Source organism: Siphateles boraxobius, unplaced genomic scaffold, assembly GCF_051911475.1.
Source record: "Siphateles boraxobius isolate OS27281-9 unplaced genomic scaffold, OSU_SipBor_1 32, whole genome shotgun sequence".
Classification (NCBI taxonomy): Eukaryota; Metazoa; Chordata; class Actinopteri; order Cypriniformes; family Leuciscidae; genus Siphateles; species Siphateles boraxobius.
The window spans coordinates 2,177,737-2,194,752 of record NW_027508942.1 but is presented as its reverse complement, the minus strand read 5'-3'; the positions used below and the strand labels follow the sequence as shown (position 1 = coordinate 2,194,752).

At 38.3% G+C, this 17,016-nt stretch overlaps 1 protein-coding gene across 1 annotated transcript; it reads right to left on the bottom strand.

Moving 5' to 3' along the window:
- Window positions 1–567: 567 nt before the first annotated feature.
- On the bottom strand, window positions 568–16,995 carry caprin1b (cell cycle associated protein 1b). Its single transcript, XM_077194497.1, has 18 exons — window positions 16,815–16,995; window positions 16,106–16,285; window positions 11,832–11,894; window positions 11,659–11,745; window positions 8,988–9,226; window positions 7,752–7,834; window positions 5,988–6,137; window positions 5,837–5,889; window positions 4,836–4,919; window positions 4,232–4,399; window positions 4,052–4,160; window positions 3,772–3,833; window positions 3,543–3,650; window positions 3,275–3,400; window positions 2,777–2,930; window positions 1,751–1,954; window positions 1,556–1,662; window positions 568–1,116 (listed from the first exon to the last, which is right to left on the bottom strand). The coding sequence occupies exons 2-18, from the start codon at window positions 16,283–16,285 to the stop codon at window positions 1,030–1,032; spliced, it is 2,064 nt and encodes a 687-aa protein (XP_077050612.1). The 5' UTR covers window positions 16,815–16,995; the 3' UTR covers window positions 568–1,029.
- Between the last annotated feature and the right edge of the window lie 21 nt (window positions 16,996–17,016).

Genomic DNA, 17,016 nt, shown 5'->3' with positions numbered 1-17,016 from the left:
AAAATGTCTGTACATTTTCTGCAGAAATAAAAAAAAATAGATTTTTTTTTTATATAGATTTGTGCCATGTTGTCCACATAGCATGTACACTTTGTCTTTGTTGCATTCATGGTTTTAATGTACTAAATGTATGTCATAAACAAGTTCTACATAAGAGGTCCTAAAGTTCTTGAAAACACTCAGGATTTTCTTCTCTGCAGAGTTTTACCATTAATCATCTACAGAATGAAAAATTTACATTTTGTTATTAGAGTTAATCAATGCTAAAAAGAAAATGGTGTAACTTTCCTAAATAAAAAAAAAACATCTTTCTTGTATGTAAATGCATCTCCAATACAGCATGTGCTTCAAAAGTTAATTGTTCAGATTTGTGTCTTTTGAAGGATGTAACCAAATGGTAATACTTCTAAGGTCTCAGGTTGGACAGCTGTCCAATAACTGCATTAGTATGAAACGTAATTCATTAGAATGCCTAATATACTGACAGCCAAATGTATAACTTGACTATTTGTGATTGAGAAAAAAAAAAAAAAAAAAAAAAAAAAAAAAACACAATACACCCAAATATAGAACAGGTAATGCAACATCTTTATTGAAACTCCTGAAGCAATATCACTTGACAAACAGAGTTTGGGAGCATCTTAAAAAAAAAAAAAAATAAGTACCAAAAAGAACAATTTTTAGAACCAAAATGAATTCGAGTGAACAAAACAGTGGGACAGAAAGAGAACTCCCAATCTTGGACCAGCAATGGCAGGGATTTGAGTTTTATTTCATAAAAAAAAAGAAAATAAATTAAGTCTTTCAAGTTCACAGGTATCTGTTAGAAACATGGGGTAGCTTTAAAATCTTGACCGCAGCTTTTCAGCTTCAGTTCCGAATTATTTTCTCCATTTTAACATATCAGAGTTGGCATTGAATGATCAATTCCAAGGAGGAGACAGAGAGGGGGGAACAATGGGCAGGACATATGCACTTCAGTATTTCAAATGTTCACTGTGGTCCAAATATAAGGTCAGTTTACAAGACTTAAGACCGCATGGCTTGAGCGTTTCCTCGAGCGACCCCTCGAGTCCCTTGGCCAGCGCCACGTTTATAGTTCTGTTGGTAACCATCCTGTGGAGAAACAAACATAAGGATTAACAAAATCTTTTCACATTTCTAGGGTTCACAGCAGTGAAAGTCATCATAATAGGGTAAACTTATAATGATGAAGGGAAACTACAAATATAGTTTTGGCGTTTGCCCCAATAGCAAAAAATAAATAAATCCACAATCGTGTTTCTAGGACTATCAAAAAGACAGGAAAAAAAAAACTGATTTGAGAAAGTGATTCCGTTGGCCAGCGTTAACCAGTTCTCTGTAACTATGCAAAGATAAGAAAACAGTGTATTGTTATAAAATGATATGTAATATTTTTTAACACACATTTACTATATTTATAATGTCAATCACTTTAGAAACATGTGAAAGTCTGTGAAAAGGGTTCATTCTGAGGATGAGTTGAGAATAAAGCTCACTCTGTACAAAAACCATCAAATATACATCATCTTACCCGCTGATAGCTGCCGTTGGAATAGTCGCGCGGCGAACTGAACTGGGTTTGTCCATATCCAGCGTTTGCAGCATTTGAGAAGGGTGGGCGATAACCATCATATCCCCCTGAAATGAATAGGAAACCTCTAATTACTCATCCATGATAATTTTAAAGATCTTCCAATGAAACTGCAGTCACAACGATGTTCTGTACCTCTGAAACCATTGGATGGTCCTCTGTAGCCGTTGATCATGCCGCGCGTGTTACGAGGACCGCCACGAGTCATCCCTCTGCTGTTGTAGAAGGACTGAGACTGGCGGCTGAAGCCGTTGCCCTGGACACCGGGCTGCTGGGACATGGACTGGTGGCCAGAAGGGTTCGGAAGTGACTGGTCTTGAGAATGGAAGGCACCGACCACTGTTAAGACAGATGAATCATACATGTTTATGTAAGAGTTTACATGTATAACATACAATTATATTCTAAAAGACATGGATAAAAAGCGTAATCAAACATTAACGTGTACATGAATATTAAGGTAAACAATTAGTAATTATTTTGTTAAAACAACAAAACGGCTAAATTACGCCATTTTATGAGGGTACATGTATATTGGAGGGTTATTAAATTATATAAATATTAATAAACAACAACTGCTATTATAATTATTACCAGTATTATGTACACACATACAGGTTTAAGCTGTTTTATTTGTCTATGTGCATCGGTGGGAGACTGAGACTAAAAAAAAAAGTACCGTTTTCAAAAGTTTGAATTTTCAGGCCCGTAAAGAGTTGTCATGTAAAAGGTAAATAAATTAAAAAACAGAGGTTTTCCGTTTTAATTTAAAAAAAACATTAATAATAATAAACACACAAATAGTTAAAACCCCAATATACACGTGTGCACATACATATCGCTATAAAAACGTTTGATTGTTGTTTAATCAACATCATCATGAATATGGTGGTGGGTATTAATAAAAATGACTATTATTTACAGGAATAAAAGAGCTGAATCAAACACATACATATAATTTTTTTTTTTGTTCATTACCTCTACCATTACATTTAGTGTTGCTACAATAACATTATGCAGGCCTCAGGAAATAGTAAAAATTCACATTACTGACTCCAGGGCCGCTTTCTTTCATGAGCCACATGTGGAGTAGTGCCAATGTACAGGATTATATTGTGGGGATTAAAACGTGATCTGAGGGATTCTGAAGATTTTCCTCACCAGACTGGAGCGGCTCTGATGGCATGTCTGTCTGCTCCACAGGGTGCTGCGTCTGCCCATTAAAACCCTGGTTGTAGCTATTCTGGTATTGGCTGGCCAGTTTCATTGAGTCTGTATTATTAACTGGTGGGATAGGCGCATTAAGGTTGAACACCTGTCAGGAAGAACCAATTGAGGATAAGTGAACATGTAATATTACATTACCACCAAGTGTGAATAAGCCTAAATGCATGTTTGCGCTGTTTTAACTGAAAGCAACTTGTACTGACATATCTTAAAATATGTCACTGCCATTGTTTTATCTCAAGCTGCACACCAGTGAAAAAGAAATTTAAGGCAAGTTTATAACAGCTACTTAAAAGGCCTAGTCCTGGCTTAATCTAAGCCCTGTCTATGAAACCAGGTCAAAGATCGTCCAACCCACAGAGTTTAAGTCTCACTGATATGACCAGTTTACAGTGTTCTTTACATCTAGTCACTTTTATTCAGGCATGTTACCGTTTGCATGGACTGGAACGGGGCTGCGTTGACATTGATGCCGCTGCTGTGAGAGGGTTTGGATCCAGGCTGGATAACCTGGGTCTGGGAGGCAGGAGGGAGCTGCTCTGTCAGGGGCATGGAGGCCTACAGAGGACAAGTCATGTTTTGATGCCAAAAATAACTTAATGCACACTTTGTGCAGTGAACCAGACACATTAGAAAGCTCATATTGTAGCCACATAGTGCCACTTCAATTCAAGAAACGATTGGAGGTTTGACAACTTGCCTGACTGGGATCCATGGAGTCGGTCTGTGGTTGTGGATCCGCTGTGTGAGGGGACTGATACATTGGGGGAGGTGTGGAAAAGGTTTCTGGTGGAGAAACCATGGAGATCTGCAGAGAAAGTAAACTGTCAAACTTGTCTTTACACAAATATAAAGTCATTGATTTCATCTTGGATTTCCAGAGAGTTCAGCAAACTCCATTTCATCCAGAAAAAATTGGCTATGCTCACTTGTGTGGGTTCAGGCTGAATGCCAACAGCTGGAGGCTGTGCGAGACGAGACTCTGGGTGAGCTGTAAGAAACCAAAAGCCCAGTGTGTTAGGGTGATTAGAAACTTAATCCACAAAGGCCCTGATATACTCCTGATAAAGTTTGCTTGGGGGAAAAAGAAGTTCTAGAAATCCCTTTTCGGATTTTGTTCAAAACGACGACACCGTTCAATGTGATGTTGCTTTAAGTATATGTGGACATTAATGACTGTACAACCATGTGGTGCAAGTATTAACATACCTGGTTGACACACCATCGGAGGCATCTCCATATTTGAGCCTGGCTTCATAGGTTGTGCCAATACAATAGCCGGATCAAGAGACTGTCCGTCAAAATCAAGCATGGAGTCCTGGGAAAATAAGGGCTGTTTAGTATGCATAAAAACATATGGCAAAAGAACTAACCTGCAAAAGAACCCACCTGCATGAAGTTGTATGGACCCTGCATCTGCGCCATGAGATCCTGAACCACCTGCTGTCTAATCACAGGGTCTGAAGGGGGTGTTGGAGTTACTGTGGTCAGTGGGTGGGGTTCTGGGAGGATAGGGGTAGGGCTGGTTTGAACCGGCTGCGGCATGGAGTTATTCACCTGTGACAGACCCCAAAAAATGAGCACAATTACGCTCTAATCCAGTGTAGGGCTGCACGCTCTATCGTTTTAGCATCGATGTGCGCATCCGCGATAGTCACAAACAAGAAAACAGATGCATATCATGATTATATTTGGTCCATGCATTCATCTTAAAGTGACAGCAGCCCAATATACAGCCGATTTTTGTGTCACCAATGTTATATATACACGTTTCTTAAACTTCCCCCAATTTTCTGGAATTATACAAACAAGTTATTTTAGCTACTAACCTATGGAAAATTTTCGTACATAAAAAAAGGTGCAGGGGAGGCTTGACATATTGTTGTGGACAGTGTGGAGCTTTGAACTCAAGAAGGTTGAGAACCAATTATACACAAATACATACCTAATATATGAAACAAGTCCATACAATGTAATTTCTAGAGCAGCTTACCTCGGTTTCTGCACTCCATTCCTCCCTTTGCTCCTTATCGCCAGTACTGTACGTGCTCTCCGAAACAAACTGCCTATTTACAAACTAGAGAGAGAAGAAAATGATTGGTAATCTTAAATTTACTTAAAATTGGTAAAAACTGAACTTAAGCTAAATTACAGCTGCAAAAACTCTTTACACAAGTTGTCCTAAGGGACATAATGAACCCTTTAAATTGACGATCTTTCTCTGAGGGGTACATTAAAAAAGTTTTTCACAACCAGTTTGTCTAAACTCTGGTTTATTCTAGCAGACTCCATGAGAGCATGTAGATTAATTTGCAAAACAGTGTTATTTTATTATCTTTTAGATAGTAGTTTAATTCATATTTTTTATATATATATATATATATATTCCTTTTTTATTTTAATAATTCGTTTGCATTGCGTTTGATGGTTTGCACACAGGTGCAAAATATGACTTAATCATAGCAGCTTTGTGGCAATGCACATTACCTACCCAAGTGTCACACTTGAGGACCGTTTTCACCAAGACGAATGTTCGGAGAAAAATAGTGCAATAAACATTTTTGCATTTGGTGTTGTCTTATAAGCAATATAATAAATACAAAAATCTGAAAAGCCGTTTTTGGGTCTTCTTTTCTTCTATGTGACAAGCAGAAGTCAAAAAAGGAAGGTTGGGCAGTATGGTTTTGTGTATGGGGTAATTGTTGCATTTCTATCAGCACCACCTACTGTCAGAGAAAATTAGCATTTCATTCAGCCTGTCAGCCTGTTTTACGCATCGGTCTGAAAAATGCATTTCTGAAAATGTGTTGAGTAAAGGCCTTCAGTCTTAATAAATGTGCTTTTTGGACTGGGAGGAACATTTAAGTTCTCAATTACATTAAAATTTTCACAATACAATAAGCATCTATATCAGAAGATCCAGTAAAATGATTCCTCAAATGTGACCACTCAAAGCTTGCATTTCACAAGGCCTGCATTTAAGCAACTTCTCACCTCTGTCGCCTCGATTGGAATGGGTTCTGCATACTCTTCCGTCACTTCACCCTCTGTTAGGAGACATAAAGGTCAATCTCTCAGAGATCACTCTGGATTGCAGCAGTTTCAGAATGAGTCACTCGACTGAGCAACATGAGATAAGATTTACCTGCATCAGGAGGGTGCTCCTCCGCTTCAGACACTTCCACCGCAGCAGTTTGCTCCTCTTCCTCCACACAAACTCCGTTCTGATGAGACTGCACTCTGTCAAAGTAGTCGCTCTGCAAAACCCGCTCCAACGTCTCATTCAGTGCTTTATCTGAGAGAAGAAAAAAGAAAAGAGCTTTTACTCAACTTTTTTTTAGGATTCTTTGTTGAATCGAAAGCATTACAGTAATTTATCAATTTAATACATCCTTGCTGAATAAAGATATTCATATTCATTTTTATGCCTGAAAAGGGGACTACATTTGAAAGCAGAGTTTCTAAATAGCCTAAATTAATGTAGAGGACTATCATACTGCATAGTAGCAGCCCAGCTGGCGCACAGCAAATGGATGTATTTATATGCCATGAGTCACATGATCTGCCACTGAATACTACGGAAGGAAAGTGCTAGAAGCTGGAAGCTTTCTAAGGCAGGACTTCTGTAAGTGATAGAATATTTATGATACATTTACACTGGCTAAAATTAAGCATCCCTGTGAATATAGAAATATTGTGATGTGCTTTTTACTAGCTATTAACATGTCACAACCATTAAAGGGTTAGTTCACCCAAAAATGAAAATTATGTCATTAATGACTCACCCTCATGTCGTTCCAAGCCTGTAAGACCTCCGTTCATCTTCAGAACACAGTTTAAGATATTTTAGATTCAGTCCGAGAGTTTTCTGTCCCTCCATTGAAAATCTATGTATGGTATACTGTCCTTGTCCAGAAAGGCAATAAAGACATCAAAGTAGTCCATGTGACCTCAGGGGGTTAGTTAGAATTTTTTGAAGCATAGAAAATACATTTTGTTCCAAAAATAACGATGACTTTATTCAGCATTGTATTCTCTTCCGGTTCTGTTGTCAATCCGCGTTCACGAGGCCAGTGACGCTGTTGACGTAAGACGCTGCTGACGTGTTATCTGGTGCGTCCGTGTATTCGGGTTCAAATAAATATGTCTGGTTAAAAAAAATGCAAGTCTTCCCCTGTGTCGAAATCCTTAGACATGTTTGCAAAGATTGTTTTGTTTACAGCGTGCGTCTCCCTCAGACTGTAAACGAAGCTCGGGCGCACCAGATAACCATGAATGCGGATTGACAACAGAACCGGAAGAGAATACAATGCTGAATAAAGTCGTCGTTTTTGTTATTTTTTGGAACAAAATGCATTTTCGATGCTTCAAAGAATTCTAACTAACCCCCTGAGGTCACATGGACTACTTTGATGATGTCTTTATTGCCTTTCTGGACAAGGACAGTATACCATACATAGATTTTCAATGGAGGGACAAAAAGCTCTTGGACTGAATCTAAAATATCTTAAACTGTGTTCCGAAGATGAACGGAGGTCTTACGGGCTTGGAACGACATGAGGGTGAGTCATTAATGACATAATTTTCATTTTTGGGTGAACTAACCCTTTAAGCTATTCACCATATTGTGCAATGCGAAAGTAAGCCATTTTCTGCGAATGTGCAAGACTTCTGGTTATTTACCTATAGTGGCTAATGAATCTGAAGAATAACTGTACAGTGCAGTAAAAGGTAAAACGATTGTTCCCCTAAACCAGTGAAAAAAGTTGTACAAACCTTTAAATATGCTTAATACCAGTTTGCATGCACCTCAAAAGCAGTATAACAGACTTTTTTTGTTCAGGTAAAACAGCTAGAAACAAATAAAACTGGTCTCAGACTCTAAAGTTAAAAACTCCCTTTGACATACATGTTGTGCCTGCTACAGGCTTGTCCTTTCCCTCCAAAAGTTCCCATAAGTGCTGCGATGCTTCTTGATACTGGTCAGTCAACCTGTGTAAGAAAAGCATTCCGTTATGAATATACTTTATCCAAGATAATTTATTCCATCCTCATTTACTCACCCTTATGTTTTTTTACAAACCCAAAAGACTTTAGTCCATTTTCAAAACACATTTTTAATGAAACCAGACAGAATTCTGTCCCTCCGTTGAAGTGTTAAAGCTGGTGGTGTGAGGACTTTCAAGGTTCAAGTCAAGTAATCCATATGAATCAAGCTTGCTTGATACACAGAAACAAACCTCATCAGTTCTTGCATGATGTGCGAGAACAAACCACATTGATTCTCACCCTCCATGTATGTGTGTTGATCTATATCTATACGTTAATAAACACCTAAATGAAATCAGTTCACATAAATTATTATTATTAGTCTTATGAAGAGATGTAATTGCTTTGTTACATTTATATAGCGCTTTTCTGGGTACTCAAAGCGCTTTAAATGGAAGGGGGAATCTCCTCAACCACCACCAATGATGATGCGACGGCAGCCATATTGCGCAGAACGCCCACAAAACACACCATCTTACTGGTGGAGAGGAGACAGTGATGAAGCCAATCAGTATATATATATATGGGAATGATTAGGAGGCCATGATGGGAAGTTCAAAGTTATGGTGAAATCTGGACTTTCAACATAGGGATAGAAATCTTTCATGTTTCACGGAAGTCTTTTGGGTTTGCAACGACATGAGGATGAGGAATTGATAATTGAAATTTTTGGGTGAACTGTCCCTTTAAGCCAGTGTTTCTCAAATCCAGTCCTCGGGACCCAACCCCACAAGAATGTTTTAAGATTTCTTCCTATTAAACACTGCAGAAGCTGAGGTTTTAATTTTATACGTTTTATAGTACGTTTTAATTTGTGAGACATCTAACATATTCTGGTAGGTTGGTCCGGCTTGCCTAGAGTTGAGAGAAACTACTTTAAAATCTTGCTGGACACATATTACAATAACCATTACGCTGGCAAACTTTAAAACATGCAATGCCCCATGCAATGTCTAAAATGTGTTTCACGATCACGATGCATCTAAAAGTCTCAATTCAAGGAAACTTCATGTTGCAGTTGGTAGAACTGATTTTCAAGATTTTGTTTGCAGCATAGTTTTCGTTTGTGGATTCAGGATTGAATTGAGTATTTCACCTGATGTTTTGGTCACGCTCGGGCCCCACAAGCTTGTAAAACTCATCCAGGGAAGTAAGGTCACTCTCAGTAAGCAGTGAAGGTCCTCCGGCTCCTTGCAGAAGCTCTTGTCGCACACTTTCATCCCCGAGTCGATCGAGGAGGAACTGCAGCTCCAGAACCCGTTTCAGTCTTCTCTGTTCCACATCTTCACGCTGGAGCTGCTCACGGCGTGCTGCTTTCTTAACAGTCTTCTGGATCTATTCAAAGCAATGGATTGTGAGAGACATTCTCACAGATTCATATAAACCAGGGGTGTTCAATCCTGCTCCTGGAGGGCATCCTGCAGAGTTTAGCTCCAACCCTAAATTAAAAACACCTGATCCAGCCAATCAAGGTCTTCCTAGAAACCTCCAGGCAAGAGTGTTGAGGCAAGGCGGAGCTAAACTTTGCAGGACAGTGGCCCTCCAGGACAAAGTTTGGATCCCCTTGATATTAACATTCCAGTTAAGGATGCACTGATACCAATAGCAGTATTGGGCCTGATATGTACCCATTAAAATGCTCCGATATCAACAACCAATACAACTTAGCGTGTACAGTACAGTGCTTGTGTCACAATGGATATCAGAGAAGGATGTCTATGAAGTAAATCTAATTAACAGAATATTAAACAAATTAAATATTCATGTAATAGCTGCTGTGCATGAGCCGATAAGCGAAATACACAGAGAGGATTGAGCGCACAGCGGCACAAGCTTGTCGATCGCATCCCTTTTTCACAGACATTGCTGTAAAGTTTGTAGTTCGGTCAGATATGGTGATAGCAAAGAAAGTAAAAAGAAGAGCATGTTGAGAGGTAGAGAGAGAGAGAGAGAGAGAGAGAGAGGTAGAGAGAGAGGTAGAGAGAGAGAGGTAGAGAGAGAGAGGTAGAGAGAGAGAGAGAGAGAGAGAGAGAGAGAGAGAGAGAGAGAGAGAGAGAGAGAGAGAGAGAGAGAGAGAGAACTTCTGTTGCATGCTCTTAAACCGTAACTCTCGCCAAAAAGCAACCAAGGGTCTTTTGGTGAATCCACTGAGGCAAACTTTCGTTTAAAAGCATTATTAGGATAGAAACCCCACTTATAAGATTGACTGTCTTTTCGTTTACGGTAAAATTGCCTTTTGAATGGGAGTGCTACTACTATGATAGCATCAAAATTGCCATTTTTAAAACACCACGGCGGCTCGACACAACATGAAACTTTGCTCGAAGTATCACCAGGGGCTCTACACATGAACTCGAGCATTGTGTACACAGAGTTTACTAAAAAGAAAGGTTTTGAACAACTCACTGTAGCCATTGTTGTTTGCGGCCGCCGGCATTTTGTCAGTCAAAAATAGTCGATCTCAGAATGCGAACGAACTGACTCCATATGAGGAAATGTCATGAAGTTGTAATTTCAATGAGAAGCAAGATAACTAGCTCATGGCAATATCTATTCAAATAATAATAATCAAGGGGTTTCATTCAATTTATCAGTCTAAATAATGTAATCTTTGCTGTCACCGATAGACTACTGTCTTCTGGCAACAACTACCCATGCGAGACCTCACGTGACTCTTCTGCTTTTTGATTTTAGCATCGTTTCTTATATGAGGATCCTTTTTCAAATACAAGGTCAATATTGATTTTCACTAACGACAAAACAACAAATTATCCGTGAATTTATATGGAACTACGCTTTAAAGCTTTCCATCTTTACTCTCCTCCCTGTTACGTTGCATTCGGAGATCGACTATTTTTGACTGACAAAATGCCGGCGGCCGGAAACAACAACAGCTACAGAGAGTTGTTCAAAACCTTTCTTTTTAGTAAACTCTGTGTACACAATGTTCTCAATGCTCGAGTTCATGTGTAGAGCCCATGGTGATACTTGTTGTGTCGAGCCTTCTTAGTGTTTTAAAAATAGCAATTTTGATGCCATCATAGTAGTGCCCATAGCACTCCCATTCAAAAGGCAATTTGACCGTAACCGAAAATACGGTCAATCTTATAAGTGTCGTTTCCATCCTAATTATGCTTTTAAACGCAAGTTTGCCTCGGGTAAATTCACAAAAAGACTGTTCACTCTGCACACATGCTCCATTTGAATTAAAACTAAATCGTATATGTATGTAACAACATGAACTGTTCGATGATTTACATATAATGAGTGGCTCTTTACATTACAGGAAGGCAGTACAGTAATCACGTCAATATTACAATTAGTTTTCTGTGTGCAAACATCTGAAGCACCAGTGTAAAAATAAATAAATCCTTATTGTTGAGCCCTGCTAGAGCAGCTCTAAATATTCACTGCGCTATTAAATTAAAGATAAAATAAGATTGAGCAATAATATTAACAGTGAAAGTAACAGTATCTCCTACAAAACATGTTAACAGGCATAATTAGGCATGAAAATAGCTAAAGGAAATTTCTATTTACTAAGCCAACAAATGTAATTCATATTCTTTTGGTTTCGCTGGACAATATTTTTTAAAAATGCAGTGAAAATACAGGTATTGGCACTTGGTATCAGCAAGTACTAAAAAACAAAGTATCAGTAACTGACTCGTTCTGAAAAAAGTGGTATCTGTGCATCCCTAATTCCAGTGAATAAACTGTGGTACCTCAGAATATGAAGAGAGCAAATTCAATTTTCATGTACTCACTTCTTGACCCAATGCCAAAAAGCTCTTCTGCAGCTCCCGTGCAAACTCAAGGTTATGCATTACCTCCTGGTACTTAGACAGGGCTTCCTAAATTGATTAAGAAAAAGAACAGATTTTAGGAAATCTGAAAAACAACTGAGGGACAACAGAAAATGCTTGCCTTGTTTACTTACCAGCTGGTCCTGATTGAGGCGTTCCCCTTTGCTGTTCCTGGCCTGATAATCATCAAGTTTGCTCTGCAAGAACACAAGTGAAAAGAAAATGACACTTGAAAAATAAATTCTGTAATAAAATGACAGTGCATTGCTCATGCTGAATTGTTCATCGCAAGAACACGACCGAGATAAAACCATCTGCTCAGGTCATTCAAAAGGAGAATAGAGGTTTTGTATATACTACCGTTCAAAGTTTAGGGTCTGAAAGATATTTTGGCCTGGTTTCACAGACAGGGCTTAGATTAAGCCAGGAGTGTGCAGGAGTTTTTTCTTTGATGAATAAAATTTTTTTTTTTTACATTTAAATGGATGTTTTTGATCAATTTAATGCATCCTTGCACAATAAAAGTATTAATTTATAAACAAATTAGGAACCCCAAACTTTTAAACAGCTGTGCACATACTATTTTCGCAATTGCAACTATGAAATTTTCCATTTAACATGGATCAAGACAGAGGACTTTATTCCACAAAGCTGCAGCATGTGGTCGAATTACGAGGAGATTATCCCATTTCACCGGGTCCATGGGAGAGGTCAAGTTCACTTTCCACAAATGCACAATGTCAGAATCAGAACGGACAAATCACGACATCACAATTTTTGGAATTTACTGAAAGGTGCCCATAACTGCAGGTTAATTAATAAAATTACTAAAAAGCAATGACATTCAGAATTCACTTTAAGGCATGATGACAGTCATGATTTTAGTTTTCCATAAAGGCCCACTGAAGTGCCTTGAAACACGCAGCATTATTCAATGTGTTGACGTCATTTCCGCTGAAACAGGAGGACAGTGCCGGACATTTCAAGCAGCTCCTCCCCTTTTTTAAATAGCAAATAGCGTTTTGTTTACATTACAACTCGGCCAGAGGAGTTAAATTCAGTAAAGCTGCAGCTTTCTCAGAATTAGGGATGGGCGAATCAATACTAAGTAGAAATGCACCGATTGATCGGCATCGGCCGATTTTCACTTGATCGGCCATGATCGGCGAGCGGCCGGTCAGTCTGACATATGCCGATTTTTTTTTTATGCACTCGGGCACCGCATGATTAACATTGCGCAAAATCAGTATCACACGTGCACACAGAACGCACATGTAGGAAACCTCATGAATTATGGCCGTTTCACACCGCAAGCGTGAGCAGCGCAGGGGTTTTTTCCCCCGGCGTGCATGTTTATCAATGAGTGCATTCACACCGAGAGCAGGAGCAGCGCGTGAGCGTCGAGCAGGAGCGTCGCGTGAACAGCAGTGAAGCGGGGTTTCGGCGCAGAGTCTATTTTTGCTGCGCTGCTCGCGCTCAATTAAAGTGATTGTTTAGCCTGGCTGGACATGTGGCAGATGAGAGAAGAACTGTTTGCGAAATAAAACTTGCCATTGATGTACAAGTGATTGCAATAGGCTGTGTGTGTGTGTGTGTGTGAGTGTATCTTTATACTGCAAGGCTACATTTATTTTATTTTTATTTGCTATTTATATATTATTTTATTGCCATTACCTGTTTTCATACAGAAGTTTAGTTTCGTAAATATCACTTTTTTTTTAGTTGAATATATGGAAATGAAAATGGTTCTTCCACACCATAACTCTGCATTTAGATATGTGTGAATCTCCCGCACCAGGAGTAATAATTTATATTACATTTTTATATTAAAATATTATATAGTTTTATTTTATTTTATTTGTTCAAAAAATGTTCTATGTAAAATGTTCTATTAAAGAAAAGATAGAAAATAAATATTTGTGTTCGCTGTAAAGTGGTTAGAAAAAATGAAATCGGAATCGGCTAAACTGGTTTCGGCAGATCAAACTCATGAAAAATCGGAATCGGCTTAGAAAATTGTAATCGGTGCATCTCTAATACTAAGTATCGATATATCGATACTGACGGCGAGTATCGAAAGTATCGATACTCAAATAAAAATATCGATACTACAGTTTTTTTTGTTTTTTTAACCAGTGATCTTGTTTATTTGACGAAGTTTAATGCGTACAATATTCATTGAATTGGATGAATAACCTGTTTAGTAAATAATTGTGTAGTATAACTATTTTCCTGCTTATCTGAACAAACGCAAATGCTGCAAGTCAGAAGCAATCACAGAGAGCGTTCAGACACTGCCGACAATGCATTCAAACAGGGCTGCGTTTCCCAAAAGTATCACAAGAAACCATTGATGCTTTGGGAAACGCAGCCCAGAACAATGCTTAACAGAAGACAGAAAAACATCATGTTTGAGCTATTTCACAATAAACTAATTTAAACTCTAGCCTACATAGTTTGTGCAAATAAATTCTTTTTTAAATGTTAAAAGTTCATAGTTCTATTCTGTAACTAATTTTAATATAAATCATACACTGTCAGAATAAAAAGGTTGCATTTTATGGGTGCAACAGCCGGTCACTGGTAGTTCCTTATGAAAATTAACATTAAAATGATGATAGTTCAACTATAATATTTTGTAGATTTCCATGGTTACCACTACAAGTAAACATTGTAACCACGTGTAAATAAAAAAATATAATCTAATAAGTTCCAATTAAGGTGTATTGTTTGTTAAAAGGCCTATAAAATAAAATGTTAAGTCGGTATCATTACCCATTTTAATCTTAGTAATTCAATAATTTAAGAAATTTTAAAATTTAAAAGTTCAGTTTAGAAGTATCGGTATCGATATCGGCGATACTGGCCTTGAAAGTATCGGTATCGTATCGAAAACAAAATAAGTGGTATCGCATATCACTTTAAATTATAGCATTCTGTGCCGAATTCAAATGGGTTTGGTACGTTTTGTGATCTGAGCAGACTCGCGCATATGATCACTCTGTACTATCGTGTCTCTGGACCGGAGCAGACTGTGTGGCGCTGTGGCTGTTTGCGTAACACTAACATGAAACCAGACTTCATTCACCCCAATGGAAAAAAATCATTCCCTATCCCCATTATAGTGCGTTATATATCATTCTCCATGCAGAAAATAGTAATTGTGTGAACAAATTACAGATTTTGGCGCAGCTTCAGCATCTATTTATAATGTAGAGGGCGGGACACTTTAGATTCTACAGAGCATTTGATTGGACAGAAAATCTGATGAGAAGCTAAAGCACAGAGTGATGTCATCAAAACCATTTATTCATATTGGCGGAAGTTTTGAATGTTTATATCTTCTAAATGCAAATTTTTTCATTGTTTTAGAGCACGCTAGCTTATAGTAACAGTAAGGCAAACGTTCACACTAAAAGCCAATAAAAAAAATACACTGATTTCATTGGGACTTTAACATCTAATTTTGTGTTCCACTGAACAGGTTTGAAACAACGTGAGGGTAAGTAAATTACTTTTTCCTTCATTACTAAACATCCCTTTTCTATACAAGCAGTAAGCTAACAAGTAAAGCAATATGCTGCACTGTTTCAAAATTAAAAGTCTCTCCTTCGAAGCTCAGAAACCCGCAGGATCAAGGCGCTTACTGCATGTCCTGAGGACACACCTGTCTGTGACCCACTAATCTTCACAAACCCACGCCAACACAAGCCTGAGACGGAGACCATCCAAAACATGAATTTCACATGCATCTTTGCGCCGACAGTTTCCCCCTTTTTTTTTTCTTTTTTTTTGCACGCCGAACCTGTTTCAGGACGCCATGTTAGCTTTATCTCCATGTGCGTGCGAAACGCAGCGATCAGAACAACTCACAAAACCTGCATTGAATAACTTTGTCTATACACTCCGTGATACAACTCAATGTAAACAAGTAATCATGTAGTACATAACATTTGTCGAGAGAACTGCAATAACGATTGAGTGGCTAGCATGTGCTAAAACTACGAACACTAGCCGGCTAGCATCTGTGCTCGACGGTACAAAGAACAGTGAAAGGGGCAACATTTTATAAACTTAATTTACCTTTACATTTAAGATATCGGTTCACACGAACTGATTTAAATCATACAAGTAGCGTAATGGCTTCATAAACATTCAATGGGCCTGGTTAACCGCGTAAGAGAAGGTTTCTCAATGGTTTAAACGGTTCAGAATACATTATTGACATTGAAATACAACATATGAAAACCGAAACCCATTTATTGTCATTTAAGTTAATAATAGTTTACATTGCGTTGCGTGTAACAGTTCACGATGCGTTTTATTAAGCATCCAATGATTATGTAACGTTATGGGTAAGTAATATGCTTGGGTTGACATGTTACAGACTTGTAAGGGAAACTGGTACCTTTTTCTTCTCCATATTGCGCACTTTCTTTTCGAGAACCACCAGCACCTGCTTCATGGCCTCGGATTGGGTTCCAGTCAGCTGATTGCTGGCTGTGATTTGGTTCATTGATCCGGGAGCGGATCCCAAGTCTGGGCTGGCAGACTTCACAGTCCTGGTGCCATTTGTAGCCGAGGGCATCTAATCATGAATAAAGGACAGGTTTAAAATTATGAACAAACCAATAACAACGCGGAAAATTAACTAAAATGCTGAAAACAGCCGTTTTTAGATGAGAGGATCATAATTCAAAGCAGAACATGTGTGAACGATGGTTTCATTTTATATCACATATCGCTCTTTTGATCAGACTGTCTACCAAGTGACTACCAAGTGTGAGACAGCAACACAATCATATATATTTAGGTAATCATTTATTCAATTCATCCTCATAATTCCATTAGATAACGAAAATATACAGACGAGATTTTTCAGCTGGTCATGACAGGGCAGTATGATTAATAAAATCCTAAATAAATACCTAATATATTTGTTTTTAATATAATAAATCAAACTCGTTTAATGTAAACATAGAGGTAGACTGCTAAATTCCAACACATTGTCATAGCAACCCATTGTCCGCATTTCACACAGAAACTGTCCAACAGATCATCACAGACTGTATATAACGTCGTTCACGTCAGTGATTTAAGTCCATATATGTTCTCACCTTTATGCGCAATATGTCCACAAGGGAATAAAACAATAGTCTGGAATCAAATAAGCCGAAGCGTTGATTGTGTTGCTTTTATTTTCTCTTCAAATTTACTATGGGATCCGCCCCGCCGGCCTCACCGACAACTGAGAGCTTCTGAAAGGCGAGGAAAAGGTTTATAATGAGGAAGGGCCCCATTTAGAAGCGACCGCGATTT

Coding starts and splice junctions, on each gene's coding strand:
- caprin1b (XM_077194497.1), bottom strand. CDS start 16,285: ATGCCCTCGGCTACAAATGGCACCAGGACTGTGAAGTCTGCCAGCCCA. Junction 3,651..3,771: donor TTCAGCCTGAACCCACACAA/GTGAGCATAGCC, acceptor CTTTCTCTGCAG/ATCTCCATGGTTTCTCCACC. Junction 1,117..1,555: donor CCAACGGCAGCTATCAGCGG/GTAAGATGATGT, acceptor GTTTCTCCACAG/GATGGTTACCAACAGAACTA.